The 18,383-nt window shown below is 38.6% G+C and overlaps 1 protein-coding gene across 1 annotated transcript; it reads right to left on the minus strand.

Moving 5' to 3' along the window:
• Nucleotides 1-1,376: 1,376 nt before the first annotated feature.
• Nucleotides 1,377-16,183, minus strand: cyp4f3 (cytochrome P450, family 4, subfamily F, polypeptide 3). Its single transcript, XM_072666911.1, has 13 exons — nucleotides 16,141-16,183; nucleotides 15,591-15,777; nucleotides 12,043-12,187; nucleotides 11,539-11,592; nucleotides 10,980-11,107; nucleotides 6,455-6,576; nucleotides 5,809-6,088; nucleotides 5,145-5,211; nucleotides 4,150-4,279; nucleotides 3,863-3,996; nucleotides 3,022-3,086; nucleotides 2,840-2,922; nucleotides 1,377-2,687 (listed from the first exon to the last, which is right to left on the minus strand). The coding sequence occupies exons 2-13, from the start codon at nucleotides 15,774-15,776 to the stop codon at nucleotides 2,513-2,515; spliced, it is 1,569 nt and encodes a 522-aa protein (XP_072523012.1). The 5' UTR covers nucleotide 15,777; nucleotides 16,141-16,183; the 3' UTR covers nucleotides 1,377-2,512.
• Nucleotides 16,184-18,383: the final 2,200 nt, after the last annotated feature.

Genomic DNA, 18,383 nt, shown 5'->3' on the forward strand with positions numbered 1-18,383 from the left:
TGAAAATGTGAATAAATATAATAATTAAACATTACTTTTGGAAGATATGGGGCCTCTCTCTGTGCAACATTATGGATGCAGTACTTTAGCCTGGCTAGCTTTCACTGTGACAACCACCAAGAGCAAGATTTAAATAATACAGTAAATTAATTTTGTGACTTAAACACACTTATCATAAAACAATAACTTTATTGTACAAAAATATGGAGAAATGCTGTAAAAATACAGCTGGTGTTGCTATTGGAGACAATATACACAAAGGTCTATTTAACTATCTAACAGTGGAAATAACCAATCCTGGCCGGGATGACACTAGAGTGACATCATGGCATGGACTGTATTAGATGATGGAGGCCACTGCTCAACAGTGGTGTGTCCAGTGCTCTGTACCACTTGCCAGAGTCGTCGTTCCCCTTCTGGCATCAATGGCCTGTGGGGCACCACTGTTATGCTGTTGGGAGACTCTCAATGAGCGAGAAGTCCATTCTTGCTACATCTTCACTACGCCAGCTCTAGAACATCCCACAAAGTTAGTGGTTTCTGAAATATCAGACCCATTTTTTCCCCGATGACAGTTTTGCACTTTGCTCCAACTTACTGATGTGCTTGCTTACTTATATGTGCCACCAACCCTGTCACGTGGCATCTGTGACGTCCCGGACTGAGTAAATTTCTGATTTGACTTCCAACCTAATACAGTCCAATGCCATGACATCTTGCCAGTGTTATCAAAGCAAGTGTGGTTATTCTCATCATTAGGCAGGTGGTCATAATATGTAGTATATAGTATTGATGAAATTGTCAATGCTGTGTATACCCATATACACAATGCATACCTATAAACGATGGTTTTTTTGAGCGTTGTTACTATGGACTTTGTTATCCCACAATGCAGTGTGACACACAAAGGGAGGAGCTACCGGCCTCTGGAACAATTGTTTAAAAAATGTTGGATGTTGTGGGTGGCTGGAAAACAGTAACGAATGTGGTCAGAGAAACTTTGCTAGTTTTAATTGATAATCATTATTACAAAAGTCCATGTTGCATTGAACCTTCTTTCCGACTCTGCCCTGCTACTTTTAATTGATAATCATCATTTAAATTGCTATAATATTATTATTATACCAATATATTTCTATTATTAATAATACTATTTATAATAACACTATATCTACCATGACTACTTGAAAAACAAAACTGTGCAAGCATAAAAATATTTTAAATATTAAATTTAGTTTTATTTCGTATTTTATTAAACATTTGAAATACTAATACTATAATCCATAATACAACTCCATCTATTTTATCCATTTATATCCACATATTGAATAAATGAAACATTTATGTTGGTCCAAAGAAAAATCTATTCATTTTATTCCAATAACAAATGTTTTATTTTGAGGCAATAAAGCCAACCATAATCCACAAAACCCACATATACTGTATATGAACATATGAATTTCTACACTGTAAAACACGTTTAGTCAGTTCCATCTTCTTGTATCACTTTAACTAGGTTCATCCATCTCAAATAAATACTTTGATTGAAACAAAGCACAGTGAAAATATACTATAGAATATTTGACATCAGTCTAAACCACATAAAAAATTTAGATCAACATCTGCCCAGTTCCACATTTTACAGTGTGTGTTATAGTTGTATACTAATGGCAGGATAGTTCATTAACCACCATGTAATAAAACACAATTTTTCTTATTATTTTTTATAAATGTAAAGTTTCCCGTTTACTTAAAGTCATTACTGAAAGTTTTACTGTTTTAATACAACATGATTACATTTTCAAAACCTTTCTGGCAGAATCACCCTATCTCTTTAAGATACAGCTGAATTCAACAGATTTTTTCTACTACAAAAAAATGACTGTCTGAGAGTCCTTGTGTGGGACAGACACCCTACTGCAACTTCCTAATGATGAATAAAGATGTTCAATTGACCATATTTCATCACTAATTTAGCATATCAATACTCATGAAATGTTCCTCTGACAGCAGTGTTGATCGGATATCAACACTGAAAAGCAAAAACTCATAAAATCAATGCCATTTAATCATGGCATATTTAACCAAGCAAATGATTTTATGATTCGAGACACATCCTTGAGTTTTAATGACAATAAAACCACACCTTGTCATTACAATTTGAGGTTGAATCAATGTCTGTTTGCTACCCAGGTATATTTAAAATGAATAGAATTCCTTTTTTTCTTATTTTTTCTCAATTTTATCCCATAATTTTTCCAATTTGTAGTCATTTTCTATTCTCAACCACCAGCTTAGACCCATTTACATAGTGGAGTGATCAAATCAATTGTGTTTTCTGGCTGTGGCATAAGTGGGGACAGAACTGACAATTTCCCAATGACAGGGTCATTCAGTCTGTTTACTCAGCATTCTACCTTTGAGGATCCACATAGAACATCTTCATAAATCATCTTGATAAAGAACGTAATAAGGATATGTCCTGAACACACACAGGATACCATGTGTGCCACTACTGTAAGGCTGTCAAGGGTTCCAGTTTTAGAGGCAGCCCATTCTCAGTTCTCATGATGAGTTTATAAAGACGCTGTGGGGGTCTGGATCCCGGAAGAACCCGAAATCTTCTCAGAGTCAGTGCCAGAACCACTCGTATTTCCGCCAGGGCAAAGCTCTGACCGATGCAGTTCCTGTGAGACAGAACACAGTATCAGAGCTCTGTGCATCAGTTCTGTGTTTGTATGAGTGTGATATGACTGAGTGTATAGCCCAGCCGGAGTGCATGTCTTTGGGTGTATGTGTATGTTTATAAGCGTAATATAAGGATATAAGGAAACCTCACCTTGGTCCTGCAGAAAATGGAACGAAAGCATAGGAGGAGCGCTGTTTTGAGTTTTCTGGGTCAAAGCGCATGGGGTCATACACCTGCAGGAAACATGTTATTGAGTTCTTTAATGACTGGGAATAATATGAACCAGTAAGAAGAGAACGAAAAGAACAAAGAAGGGAAGAGAAGTTGCTCACCTCAGGATTAGGCCAGACCTCTGGATTATGGTGGGTGCCGTAGATGCTGATCAGACAGATATTTCCTGTGGATAAGAAATGGTTTAATTCTGTCACACCGTCAGACCTTCTTTCTCAGATCTCTGCAAAGTCTTGAGTCTTCTGCTATTTCAGACATTCGTTTTCTGGTTCTGCAGAGCCTTTAAGTCACTTGTAACCCATAGTTTATTATTAAGTACTGATTAAGTACTGGATGATCTTCTAAGGTACAACACAAGTGCTACAATAACAACAATAACAATAATAATAATAATAATAATAATAGTGGCATCAATGTCCTCATGTGGTTCATTGTGCAGCTTCAAAGCATCCTCTTAGTGATTCAACAGCCTCTAGTGACCACATCTGCTCTGTCCTAGTGTTTGACTGGCTATACACGTTTGTAAAGAGGGCACCCTTGCGCTCAAAAAAAAGAAAAAAAGAAAACCATCTGTCTAAAAACTAAAGCTTAAACGTCACACATCTGAAAGACTTCTGTATGGAGGAGTGGGAAAAACCTTCTCCCTGTTGATGTCAGAGACTGGTAGATCATTATGGGAAATGTTTAACTGAAGGGGGAAAATACCAGCTATTAGAGCATAGGGTGTCTGAACTTTTTCTTCAGGAAAATTGCATTTCTATTAATTCTATTAATTATCTCTCTATTAATTAGTTGGCATGGAGTGTCATGAGCGTATATAGATGTCATGTAGCCTTATGAATTCTGCCCTTCAGCAAAGTTTTACCCAATACTGTCCTTAGCTCTGTTGTTAGAGAAATCCCTTTTACTGTAGTTAGAAAGAAAGAAAAAGTGATGAATTACCCTGTGGTATAGTGCATCCCCCAGGAACGCTCATATCTTGGGAGTAGTACCGTGTTATGGTGGTTACGGGAGGGTGGAGCCTTAGACTTTCCTTGATGCACATGGTAGTGAAGGTTAAATTGCTGAGGTCATCCCTATAGCCAATGAAAAACATGAAGCAGTCACTACAGCCATTACGTAGATATATTAATAGAGCAGTGTATAAATGGAAAGATTTAGGGGTGGCCAGATACTGGGTAATGAAGTGATAAAGTCTCAGAGAGTGTGGTGGTGTATGTGTTGCTAACCAGATCAATTCCTCCGTGTCTCGGTTGCTAAACAGATCATTAATCTCGGAACGGCAACGTTCCTGATACTCCTGATGCATGGCTAAATTATAAAACACCCAGGAAATTGCACTCCCTGTTGTGTCATGACCTGAAAGAGAATAGCAGAGAAAGCAGATTCAGGGCTAGAATTTGCTTCAATGACAGCAGTTCAGTAATATAATTAAGTAAGGATTTGTAGTGTACTCAGGTTTATTGAAATTGAACACTTGTCATTTAAACTTTTAACATAGACTGACATGCCATAAGTCATGGGTTAGCAGTATGTGTACTGGTCTTAAAGCGTTACCTCAGCGGATGGCTTGGGAATGCCCACACCTGTATGAGTTGTGAGGTGTTATCTTGTGAGTGAGGGTAAACTCTGGCCAGCATGCTTACAGCAAAGTGATGTGAGTTATCAGAGTTGGTGTGAGGCCTGATAGCGGGGGCCAGATGAATGGAACATTACATTTCCAAAGTTGTGCAGGCATTTAACATTCCTCGATCCAAACTGTCACATGCGTACCGGGAATACGTAACAGAAGGCATTACCACCCACAGTTGATAGCATAGTGGGTGCTAATGATCATGACCACCAGCGAGAATTGTCATTGCGAACAGACAAGCCTGTTGCCAGAAGAAATCACATCCACATTCAGTGCAGGAGGCCCCACACACAAGTTCTGCAGGTCAGTGCAGTGTTTTTTAGCTTCCATGGGACATGACAAAAGTCATGGGACATGATACTAGTTCCTGTCCCATGACTTAGGGCATGTCAGTGTATCTGGTATCAGTGCAATGCAATGTAAAAAGTGGTTCTATGGATGCTTAAATGGTTCTTTGCCTGGTTAATGTGTTCTTCACATTGGTTTTTGTAAACATAATTCTGTATTAGGCCCTTTTCATGCTTCTGATATGTAACAACAAGTAAAAAAAATGCAAGATGCATATGAAAAAGGTACAGGAGCTCATGTTACCTGCAAACATGAATGTATCTGCTTGTGCTTTGATCTCCTCATTGGACAAGCCATTTCCATTCTCATCCTGCCCAAATATTAATTTAACACATTTCATTGTGTTTCATCCACTAAAAGCATGTACATCATCTTTATTTATCTGCACTTAAAACATCTGAAAAACCCATAACCCTAATCTAAGTATCTAGTATTTTTCATTTTATGATATTTTAGAAACTTTTAACTTTCTATATATTTTTCCACTTGTTTTAAGTAAGTAAATCCACTTACAGGTAAATGTGTTTATTTAGTGCATTAAATTCGAAATGCTAATTATTAAAGTAAGCCAGTAGTATAAAACACTTAACACGTATGCTAGATAGAAATACTTAAACTTACTTTTATTTAAGAAATATAAAAATAAAAAATAAAATATTGCTAAAACAGTCTCTCAAGATAAGAAATATTAGATATTTAGTATCTCATTGAACTAATTTTTTGCACTCTCTTATGTAGCAATAATGTAGGTTTAATATGAATAATTATGAGAGCAACACTGTATATTTCACAGTAATATATGTTGCACATTTGGGGAATGTCTCTTGGTGAGTGCACACATGTATATATGTAACATAATAATAGAAATGCTGAAAGGAACTGAAGTGTGGAACTGTCCCCCACTCACCTTTGACAGAAGTAGTACATCTATAAAGTCGACTGTTTTCTTCTTGCCCCTAGCTGTGTTGTTTTGGGTGGTCTCCGGAGGTCCATGCTTGTGGATTTGGGAGAGACGCTCTTGTACAATAGCAGAGGTGAAGTTGTGGACGAGCTCGCAGGCCCTGCGGAAGCGCTGTCCCTCTGCAGAGCGTTTATAAAGCCAATCCCAGTGATGAGGGATGTAGCGCTGCCTTGCCACCACCAGCTCACTTAGCTCAAAAATCGCTGAGATGTATTCACTGGACTTTCTATCAGAGGGAAAGAGAGCAATGGATCTGTGTTTGTTTTATTTTCAAATAATGGATTTGATTACGACAAGAACACAGGAGTGTTGCTCAGGATGATAAATGATCACCAACCAAACCTACCTCATCCCCAACTCCCCACCTCATCCTAATATAATTGGATGGAGCACCATCATTCAACACAGCTCCACTGCTCCACAGCTCAGTGCTGGGGTGCTTTATACTCCTCTAGCCCACACCTGGCATTAGGCAAGGGGCCAGTAGGTCATGTTTATCTGCTCCAGAGAGTGCTATTCTATTGGCAATATTTCTTTACAGGGACTAGACAAACTGTGTCAGCAATGTGTCAGCAAAGTGTGTTACACTTACTCCTGGCACTGGCTGTCATAGCTGAAGGTACATTTCAGCAGGCTGTCCAGGGTCATCAAGGTCACATGCTCAAACATGTCCAGCTCATCTTTTCCTTCTGCCAGCAGGTGGCGCCACTTCTCCTGAACCACACAGAATAGAACATTATTTAATACACTATTAGTAATTTATATATATATATATCCATGGAAGACTTTCTAATGATTTTGGAGCATTGCTGTTAGGATCTGATTGTATTCAGCTACAAAGGCGTTGATGAGGTTTGCATGTTGAATAATCACCACCCCACCTCCACCCCCCAAATCATCCCATTGGATGAAGCACCATCATTCCAGAAAAGCCAGTTCTGACTGCTCCACAGCTAAATGCTTTGGGGCAAATTGAGGAAATTAAAAAAGGAGGAAATGTAAACCTTGTCTTGGATGAAATTGTAATGCCCATTTTGATTCACCCTTAGGGCGTCTTTTCAGTTTAGTGACCAAAACTGTGGGAGATTGCTCTAGTGTTTGGAAAGAGAAAAGTGGTTCCAGGAACTAGGAAGATTTGAATATCCACACGCATACATAAACACCCACACTGACACACCACTGCAGTTCTGTTGGCTTCCTTTTATCATCTAATGCACACTGCTTAACTCTCACTGATTACATCTCTAAATACTGTGCTTCCTGTTTTGTCTTCTGCTCTACAGTACATTGCAGTCTGCATAATCTGCATGGGTTAAACACATGGATATTTACCAAAATATAAATGTTATATAAAGGTTATATAAATATATAAATGATATAAACGTTTTTACTAAAACAGGACAACAATAGTAATGAGCCTTAGTGAGGACATTTCTGGTGCTCAGGCCTGAACAGACTGTTTAGCACAAAATCAACTAAAAAAGGCAAAAGGTATAGCTTTAGGGTCAGGTTTAGGAGTAGATTACTGAAGTTAAGGTCAGGGTTAGGTTTAGGAGTAGATTACTGAAGTTAAGGTCAGGGTTAGGTTTAGGTGTGAGGTTAGATTTACGGTCAGTTGTAAGTATAGGTTACTGAAGTAGGTTTAGGTGTAGGTTACTGAAGTTAAGGTCAGGGTCAGGTTTAGGAGTAGATTACTGAAGTTAAGGTCAGGGTCAGGTTTAGGAGTAGATTACTGAAGTTAAGGTCAGGGTTAGGTTTAGGTATAGATTACTGAAGTTAAGGTCAGGGTTAGGTTTAGGTGTGAGGTTAGATTTACGGTCAGTTGTAAGTATAGGTTACTGAAGTAGGTTTAGGTATAGATTACTGCAGTTAAGGTCAGGGTTAGGTTTAGGTATAGATGACTAAAGTTAAGGTCAGGGTTAGGTTTAGGTGTAGATTACTGAAGTTAAGGTCAGGGTTAGGTTTAGGTGTAGATTACTGAAGTTAAGGTCAGGGTCAGGTTTAGGTATAGATTACTGAAGTTAAGGTCAGGGTCAGGTTTAGGTATAGATTACTGAAGTTAAGGTCAGGGTTAGGTTTAGGTGTAGATTACTGAAGTTAAGGTCAGGGTTAGGTTTAGGTGTGAGGTTAGATTTACGGTCAGTTGTAAGTATAGGTTACTGAAGTAGGTTTAGGTGTAGGTTACTGAAGTTAAGGTCAGGGTCAGGTTTAGGTGTAGATTACTGAAGTTAAGGTCAGGGTCAGGTTTAGGTATAGATTACTAAAGTTAAGGTCAGGGTTAGGTTTAGGTGTAGATTACTGAAGTTAAGGTCAGGGTTAGGTTTAGGTATAGATTACTAAAGTTAAGGTCAGGGTTAGGTTTAGGTGTAGATTACTGAAGTTAAGGTCAGGTTTAGGTTTAGGTGTAGATTACTGAAGTTAAGGTCAGGGTCAGGTTTAGGTATAGATTACTGAAGTTAAGGTCAGGGTTAGGTTTAGGTGTAGATTACTGAAGTTAAGGTCAGGGTCAGGTTTAGGAGTAGATTACTGAGGTTAAGGGCAGGGTCAGGTTTAGGTGTAGATTACTGAAGTTAAGGTCAGGGTTAGGTTTAGGTGTAGATTACTGAAGTTAAGGTCAGGGTCAGGTTTAGGTATAGATTACTGAAGTTAAGGTCAGGGTTAGGTTTAGGTGTAGATTACTGAAGTTAAGGTCAGGGTCAGGTTTAGGAGTAGATTACTGAGGTTAAGGGCAGGGTCAGGTTTAGGTGTAGATTACTGAAGTTAAGGTCAGGGTTAGGTTTAGGTGTAGATTACTGAAGTTAAGGTCAGGGTCAGGTTTAGGTATAGATTACTGAAGTTAAGGTCAGGGTTAGGTTTAGGTGTAGATTACTGAAGTTAAGGTTAGGGTTAGGTTTAGGTGTGAGGTTAGATTTGCGGTCAGTTGTAAGTATAGGTTACTGAAGTAGGTTTAGGTGTAGGTTACTGAAGTTAAGGTCAGGGTCAGGTTTAGGTGTAGATTACTGGAGTTAAGGTCAGGGTTGGGTTTAGGAGTAGATTACTGAAGTTGAGGTCAGGGTCAGGTTTAGGAGTAGATTACTGAAGTTAAGGTCAGGGTTAGGTTTAGGTGTGAGGTTAGATTTGCGGTCAGTTGTAAGTATAGGTTACTGAAGTAGGTTTAGGTGTAGGTTACTGAAGTTAAGGTCAGGGTCAGGTTTAGGTGTAGATTACTGGAGTTAAGGTCAGGGTTAGGTTTAGGAGTAGATTACTGAAGTTAAGGTCAGGGTCAGGTTTAGGAGTAGATTACTGAAGTTAAGGTCAGGGTTAGGTTTAGGTGTAGATTACTGAAGTTAAGGGCAGGGTCAGGTTTAGGTATAGATTACTGAAGTTAAGGTCAGGGTTAGGTTTAGGTGTAGATTACTGAAGTTAAGGGCAGGGTCAGGTTTAGGTATAGATTACTGAAGTTAAGGTCAGGGTTAGGTTTAGGTGTAGATTACTGAAGTTAAGGGCAGGGTCAGGTTTAGGTATAGATTACTGAAGTTAAGGTCAGGGTTAGGTTTAGGTGTAGGTTACTGAAGTTAAGGTCAGGGTCAGGTTTAGGTGTAGATTACTGAGGTTAAGGTCAGGGTCAGGTTTAGAAGTAGATTACTGAAGTTAAGGTCAGGGTTAGGTTTAGGTGTAGATTACTGAAGTTAAGGTCAGGGTTAGGTTTAGGTGTAGATTACTGAGGTTAAGGTCAGGGTCAGGTTTAGAAGTAGATTACTGAAGTTAAGGTCAGGGTCAGGTTTAGAAGTAGATTACTGAAGTTAAGGTCAGGGTTAGGTTTAGGTGTAGATTACTGAAGTTAAGGTCAGGGTTAGGTTTAGGTGTAGATTACTGAAGTTAAGGTCAGGGTCAGGTTTAGAAGTAGATTACTGAAGTTAAGGTCAGGGTTAGGTTTAGGTATAGATTACTGAAGTTAAGGTCAGGGTTAGGTTTAGGTGTAGATTACTGAAGTTAAGGTCAGGGTTAGGTTTAGGTGTAGATTACTGAAGTTAAGGTCAGGGTCAGGTTTAGGTATAGATTACTGAAGTTAAGGTCAGGGTTAGGTTTAGGAGTAGATTACTGAAGTTAAGGTCAGGGTTAGGTTTAGGTGTGAGGTTAGATTTACGGTCAATTGTAAGTATAGGTTACTGAAGTAGGTTTAGGTGTAGGTTACTGAAGCTAAGGTCAGGGTCAGGTTTAGGTGTAGATTACTGGAGTTAAGGTCAGGGTTAGGTTTAGGAGTAGATTACTGAAGTTAAGGTCAGGGTTAGGTTTAGGTGTGAGGTTAGATTTACGGTTAGTTGTAAGTATAGGTTACTGAAGTAGGTTTAGGTGTAGGTTACTGAGGTTAGGTTTAGTAGTAGGTCACTGTGGTTAGGTTTAGGGTTAGGTTAAGGTGTAGGACACTGAGGTTGGGGTTAGGTTTAGATGTGGATCACTGAGGTTATGGTTAGGTTTAGGATTAGGGTTAGTATGGTTATGGTTGAATTTAGGGTTATGGGACAGTGTAGCATTACTCTGCCTCAACAATATGGCAATTCTCAATGGCAATTACATGACAAATGGGGTTTGCAGCTCTGTGTCACAATGTTTGCCTTGTATAAACATTACTCACTACACACACACACACACACACACGCACGTTTGTGTGGGTTTGTTCCTCTTTTCTAACAAACATTCAATATATTACACAGTTTTCTCTTCTCAGTCTAAAAGGCCTCGGATTACATCTGATAAATGTCATTTGACCAGGGGTGCCCAAACATTTGCAAATGACATTTACACTTAATTACATGCCATACGTTTACATTACAGTACTTTTTTAAAAACATGGTAACACAGAGTAAACAGATTTATTTAATTAACCCATTCACGCAGAAAGGCTTATTACACACTATGGTGTATTACTCAATAACTACAGGAACTTCTGTTCAAACTAGTGGGGCTATTCCTTGGTACTAGAAGTTTATAGTGACACTTTTGGCCCACTTGCAGATCTTATGTTGTTTGAGGAGTTAATGGTCATTTTTAAGTGTAGGGAGCATAAGACCATAGTTACTCAGTGTTATGTTTGTGCATGTGTGTGTAGTGTGGGTGTGTTATACTTGCAGACTTACATGCATTATGCTGGTGGATTGGTTGAATATATGAACATAGTTTTTGAGGATGTCGAAATGGAAAGCTGGGGTCAGGAGACGGCGCTGGCGAGACCACTGCTTACCATTACTCAGAACAAGCCCCTGCCCTGTTATACACACACAGTGCTTTTCAGTGATATGCAGAAAAATTAGCTACACTATAAGCAAAAAGTGTTTTATAAAACGCTAATAAAGGGTTATTTGACTTGTAACCGTTGTGGAACCCTTTTTGGTTAATTAAAAACCACCTACAAAAGTGGTCACGGTTCTGTACATGGTTCTTTACAACGTGATACAATGTAATGATGCCAGTGGTGGCAATTGTTTTAGTGTAATGTAAATAAATAAATATAAAATAATATAAAACATACAGTTAAAATAGTGTTTATAGATTAAATGTGTGGTTACCTGTTTGTATATATATATATATATATATATATATATATATATATATATATATATATATATATATATATATATGTTTGTGTGTGTGTGTGTGTAATATGTGTGTACTGGGAGAGAGAGAGAGATTGTTTACCAAGCCAAGGTCTCATGAACCCATAGAAAAGCTCATCCTTAAATGTGATGGAAGCTGTTGGAAAAAATATATATTCAAATAATATAAATAGAATTATTGCAAAGCAAGTAAAAAGAATGCATTGGTTTCACAAACATTCCAAAATATGCAAATATGTACATTTATTATTAACAATATGTAATAATAGGCTTTGCATCTTTTTTGGAGTCAATTTTAATGTGGGTTTATTTTATGCAAATGATTCTAATCAACACAAATAATGATGACTAATGTTAACCTGAGGTTGCACAAATGCCTAACTGTAGCAACGGCACTGTACAGTACAGTGTTAAATGAATTTTGGATTGGAAATGTTTGTATTTTGATCCACCAGCAGCTCACCTCATTTACTTTAATGAAGGACTGTTAGGTAAACTAGGTGATGGATGGTAACCACAGCATAATTCTAGACTCCTAATGTTTTAACACTGTACTGTATATGTGTATTCATGATATTGCAATTACCTGAGGCAAGAAGCAGGGGTTTGATGTAGTCGGGATGAAAAAGGCGGACAAGGTTAAAAAAGGGACCCAGAAACCAGGCACAGGAGTGGCGATACCTCCTCACAAGCTCATCCACCTCCTGCATTCCTATTTCATCTGTCCGAATCTGACAAACAGAGAGATATCAAAAGTCCAAGGCTGGACCAAAGGCTGTGCAGTTTGCTCCCTGTTTAAATACCAGAGGTCTTCGGTGGCTGAATGACATTTCTGCTATAATAATAATAATACGATCATATAATCACAATACAATAATGGTTATTATTATTATTATTATTATTATTATTATTATTATTATTATACCTTTAATATAATAACTGGCACAAAATAATAACCTTTAAATAACTTTTGTTTTGTTGTGAAATGGTTAATTGAAGAGAAACTAATGTATACCAATATATATATATATATATATATATATATATATATATATATATATATATATATCATTGTCAGCCTCAAAAAGAGGCAAATAGATGTGTATCATCAGCATAGCTGTGAAAACTGAGCTCATGTTTACTCGTGACATTACCCAGAGGTAACAGAAGTGCTATTTTATAATGTATTTGCATATGTATTTATTCATTAATAAATGAAAAGAAACCAAAAGCTGTTTCAAAATCTAAACTGAACCAAAACAGGTCATCAGCACTCAGTCTGAGGTCATTCACAACACAGACTAGATCAGCACTATAGTTAGAACAACACCCTGACTGGAACTTATAATAATGAGTAATACAAATAAGTAAATAATAATTGCTTGGTAGTAGATATGGTAGATATGCACTTACATGTTTAATATTTATTTCTTTATGTTTTAATCAAAACTGTATTTAAAAGAATGCTGAATCTATCGTTAAAGTAAAGGGAAGACCTGTGGTAGTCCTTTTGATCATCTTTATTAATGTGCTGTATTGGCAAAAAATGATCTGAAAGACAGAAGCATCTATCTAGTGAGCAAAAAGCTTCACTGTACAAAATCAGACACACCTAAACTGATTAAAGAGTGTTTTGTTGTTTGTTTTGTTAAAAACACAAGTAAATGATCTGCAGCTGAAACTGAGTAAATACTGTGTAAGATGTTTAGGTTGTGGCTCCGCCCCCTTAATATGTTTACTGTTTATACTCTATTCCATATTCCTACCACAAGGGGGGGGGCTTCCTATTTTTAGACTTTAAATTTGAACTTATGATCTACTACCTCTTAACAAGTAGGCAGTTAGACTGTTGCACCACTCAAGAGCTGTGAACCCATGTCCGTTTCTGTGTACGAATGGAAAGAACGGAAACTGTCTGCTAATCAAGTGTGAGGAAATCATTAGTTCAAAACCCAGCAGGGCTCCGAGGTCCATTGTCAAAAGCTTCCCTGTTTGGGGAGACAGATGGGAATAACCAGTAAACAGATTAAGGGGGACGGCCACATCCACAACACTGAAGCAACTTCGGCTGTGGCTCATTCACTAAAGTTTTTGAGCCTTAACTTAACATGTATTGTCGACTTAGCTGAGATTCAGGATTGCAAATGTGAGTTAGGAGAACCTTTGACTAAATTATGTTAAATTAACTAAAAAACAAAACAAGACAAAAAACCCCACATAATCAGTTACCATATCAGTTTAGGTTGGCCTGTCTAAGCTTCTTACAGTGTTGGACCCCTCATAATGTTATTTATAAATGAGCATTGACACCTTTTGAACTGCTCTAGCTGGTAAAACGTTGAGCCATCTATGCAGCTCATTACATTTTATGTCTGGTGAAATTCTTGCGAAACTGTTTTGCTTCCTTTAGTGGCTCAACCGGACAGGTTGAAACAGGCAGGCTGCAATTTAGTAAGCCAATGAAAGAGAGATAAAGATTGCAGTGAAATAAAAGGCAAATCAAGTCATTTAGCCTGTGTTTCAACAAGGATACAAGCGCAGACTTCAAGAAAATGTTTAAAACTGAGAGCCTTTTTAGACATGTTTTCTTCTCGGCTTCATGCAAACTGCACAGATGCAAAGAAGATCAGATAAGCCAGATCAGATAACCTGCAGCACTTTGTAGGGCCTCTTTCAAAGTCTTTAGAGGACATAAAACAACAAGCTGTACCAGATGATTGATCACAGTTTTCATATTTCATCTCGTTCAGTGGTTAGCAGAGTTAGCTGGTTATCTGCCTTCTTCCTGGCTCTATCTCCAAGCCTAGACCTAGATCTAACAGATGTCATCATACCATTGAAAACCTCTAAAGAGACTTCAGCAGAAAAGTAGACCACTGAATTGGTTATTAGGTAGGCTTACTTGTTGGGGTTGCCATTTTGTACAATTATGTTTTTCAAAAGTACAATATTGGACACAAGACCAATGATTTAACACACAAACAGATCATAAGCAAGCCTTCTACAAAGCTCCATTCATGCATGCACACTACCAGGGAACTGAAAGGTAGGTAAACAATAAAAGGCTAAGTGTTCACTCCCAGGAGTCAGACCAAGTGCAAGCTCAGTACTAATTCCTGAGAACATGGCTGAGTGCAATTCAATGAAATCCTTTCAAATTATGATTTGAATGATGAATTACTGGGAATACATTAATATCCAGACAATACCCACCAAACTGGAACATGAGAAAAAACATAATGAGGGTGTATTCTGTATATCATTCTAGAGAAAAGCAGCAAAAGTGCTTGCTTGTGTATGGGCCCCTTTTGTCCCAAATAAATTGTCCACAAAGCAAAATGATCCAGAAATAAAATAGCTGTTAACTGTTTACTCTAAGGGCATGTGTTAGCCTTTCATGGCCAAAGTAAAATGCATCAGCCTGTGGAATTGGAGCACTTTGTTACTGAGTTACTGTGAATGTTGTCTATCACTGTATAAATGAAGCTCCATGCTGCCTTTATTGTTGGTTGCACTGTTGTTTTTTCTGAGATAGCACATGAACTGATACAGGGTGCAGTTCACCTCAACGTGGTAGATAATCAACAACCTTTACCTTATAATTTAAGGTACCTCATTTAATATTTAGAGGTTATTAGGTAATAGGTTATTAAGATTATTCATATTCATTTAATAATAACCTAATATAATAAGGTCCCTATAAGGGTACCTATAATAATTTATCCTATAATATGAAAATCTGTAGACCATCAATAGACAACTGTCAAATAAAAGCAGGGCCATGGATGCATTTCGGAGGAACCATCCTTTGCTTGAGCAACAAATGAGGCTCTTCTATGGCATCTTATCCGAGATTTGGTACCTTTCTATTTGCCATCTTTGTTTTTAAGGGTGCAGTCCTGCAAGTGTAGCACGGTTTGGTGAGCTACTAAACCTGGGTGAGGTCACTCAGGAGCATAAGGGTTTAACCAGTTAAGATGATCTACAGCACTAAGATACTTTTGAGAACTAGGCCCTGGTAATTAACCTGTTAAGTTTTTAACCGGAGCAGTCATTCCAGATACAAAGCGATGATAAGCATGAAGGTCAATGGATTGTAGTGACTGATCACACACCCTTGGCTTATGGACTCACCATGCCCATGTGTCCGAGGAGCCAGTTGCGCTGGGGAGGGTGGGAAAAGCAGTTGAGTTCCCTGCGCTTCCACAGCATCCGTGCCATGAGAAGCATAGCGAGGGTAAGCACACACACTCCGAGCAGATGGAGCATGGAGCATCCGCACAGCAAGTCCCCCAGCTTCCCAAACACCCCTGCAGTCATCCTACAGAGAACGTGAGACAGCCTTAAAGAAGGGTTCTTTAGTAAAAGATAAAGTCCTATATAGAAACATGACAACTCAAAGAACCACCTGAGCATGAGTAAATATGAATATATAGTACCAGAAAAGGTTCTACCACTGTTACAGTCCAAGAACTATTTTTCAGTACTATATAGAATTTATTGAAGAAAGACATTCATACCGTACCACACCATCATATAATTACAAAACCATATCACTCATAACACACTCATAACAACTAAAATATCACAGTAAAGAAAAGTGAATCTTGCATCTGCAAGATCTCTAAGATCTACCTGAACGGTCTCTAGATACAGGTAAAGAAGGAAACTTTATGGGACCAACCTGAAGGACTAGAACCGCATGCTGTGTGAGTGTGTGTGTGTGATGGTACTGTATTTGCAAACTATCTTTGCAACGCCCACAAGCCCTGCAAAAAAACACAGAGAGAGAGAGAGAGAGAGAGAGAGAGAGAGAGAGACTTCCTCTATACCCAAAGACACTTGACCACACTGTATAAAAAAAAGCTAGGTCTCCAGTATTGACTCCTAAGAACACTGAATTAACACCTGGGGCTCTATTTTAGCGATCTTTATGCAAGCCGTCAACCGTGCACCGTGCAGCTTGAATGAGGGCATCAGTGTGTCCGGAAAAGTATACCTTGTGCGGGTCGAAACGCAAGGCAAGTCAAGTCAAGTCAAGTCAAGTGGGTTTTATTGTCATTTCAACTACATACAGAGTACACAGTGAAACGAAACAACGTTCCTCCAGCACCATGGTGCAACATAGACAGTGCATACAGAACACAAGTGCAACACAAACAAACAAGTGCGGACAGACAACACAAAAGGCATGTACTAAGTCTCTTAATGAATGGCAGAAAAGAAAGCATGGTGGAGCATTTTAGACCTTTTGTAGAAGTTTAAGTTCCATCAACCCACCTTAGAGAGAGCATGGCAAATTGTGCTCCCTCAGGGCCTTGGCTGCCGATGGCTAGCAGTATGACTGGGATTCAAACCAGAGACCCTCTGATCATAGTGGCAGCACCTATGTCAGCTGGACAACCCGGGGCTCAATCTTTCATTTTTAAACATTACATTGCAAATCTGTTTTCAATCTTTTGAAAGTGTTTAGTTGTTTAATTCTTTATTAGATCTGGCTTCAGAGTAGGATACCTACTAGGTAGAGTCACAACTTACATGACTTAAAGGATCTGTCTTGGTACCAAATACCACAGAACACCTTCAGATGTCTTGTGGAGCCCATGCCTCGAATGCTCAGATCTGTTGTGGCGGCACAAGAGTGATCTACTCCATAATAGGCAGGTGGTACTAGTGTTATGGCTGAAATTCTGCATTTCTGGCGTGTGACCCATTTCCTGAGAGCTATCAAAAAGCTCATCTGACATTTATCTTCTCTTATCATAATCACCGCAAGGCAAGAAATGAAGACGCTGTGATGTTTTCGCTGTTAGCGCACAAGCAAGCTGCAACCAACTCAACCAGAATCCCTTTAGAAAAAAAACAACAACCTCAAGCTAACTTCAGACAACCACAGTCTCTCAACATGTCTCATGTTGAAGAAAATGTGATTTAACTGATAATGTATGATGACATTGCACAAACTGCATTCAACCGTCTTCAGGGATGTGGGTTAATTCTTCAGGAAACCTAAATAACTACATAAAACACTCACAGATGACACAGATGTGCAAATGCACGCACACAGCTTGTCCAGTCCCTGTAGAGAAGCACTGCCAATAGAATAGGACTCTCTGGAGTAGATATCCATTAGCCCTATTGACACCATGCTGCCTAATGCCAGGCGTGGGCTAGAGGGGTATAAATCCCCCAGCAATAAACTTTATTACCTTTGATTTCAGAAAAAAAAAGAATGAGCAGGTGTCATAATATAGTGTCTTATTCAACTCAATTTAGGTTAGCCCTAGCAATAGCCATTAGCCAATGCTGCTAGCTTTGTGACCTGAGGGCTAGTTGGTATTGTATCTTTAGTTTTTCTCTTTAGCTGGGGCTTTCTTCAATTTCTTTTATTTCTGTTTTAATTGAGTTCTTGTTTTAATTTAGTTTACATTTCCTTTTTAAGTTGAAGTACTGTCAGTAAACACTGTTGGTTCAGCATAGTGGGTAACAACACTGCCTTCCCTGTGGCAGACGGGTTCAATTCTCTGACCAGTAGGCACACCACATTGCACCAACATGAGTCCTTGAGAAAAACTCCTAATGCTGCCATCGCCTACTGATGTAAGTCGCTCTGGATATGAGAGTCAGCCAAATTCCATAATAGTAAATGTGCAGTAAACCCTCCGTTATCAATGACCACCTTTTTGGTAGGTAGTGACCGCTGCATACCAGATAATCCCCGCCTGCTGTTTTGGAGATGTTCTGACCCAGTCGTCCAGCCATCACAGTTTGTAGCTCAGATTCTTATGCTTGGCCATTTTTTCCTGCTTTTAACACATCAACTTCTAGAACCTGTTTTTTACTTACATTTACATTTACGGCATTTGGCAGACGCTCTTATCCAGAACGACTTACAAGGTTACTCGTATTACAGAGGTGGGACAATGT

The sequence above is a fragment of the Salminus brasiliensis genome, chromosome 22 (assembly GCF_030463535.1).
Source record: "Salminus brasiliensis chromosome 22, fSalBra1.hap2, whole genome shotgun sequence".
NCBI lineage: Eukaryota > Metazoa > Chordata > Actinopteri > Characiformes > Bryconidae > Salminus > Salminus brasiliensis.

Coding starts and splice junctions, on each gene's coding strand:
- cyp4f3 (XM_072666911.1), bottom strand. CDS start 15,776: ATGACTGCAGGGGTGTTTGGGAAGCTGGGGGACTTGCTGTGCGGATGC. Junction 11,108..11,538: donor GTTCATGAGACCTTGGCTTG/GTAAACAATCTC, acceptor TGTGTATAACAG/GGCAGGGGCTTGTTCTGAGT. Junction 2,923..3,021: donor AGGTCTGGCCTAATCCTGAG/GTGAGCAACTTC, acceptor TGTTTCCTGCAG/GTGTATGACCCCATGCGCTT.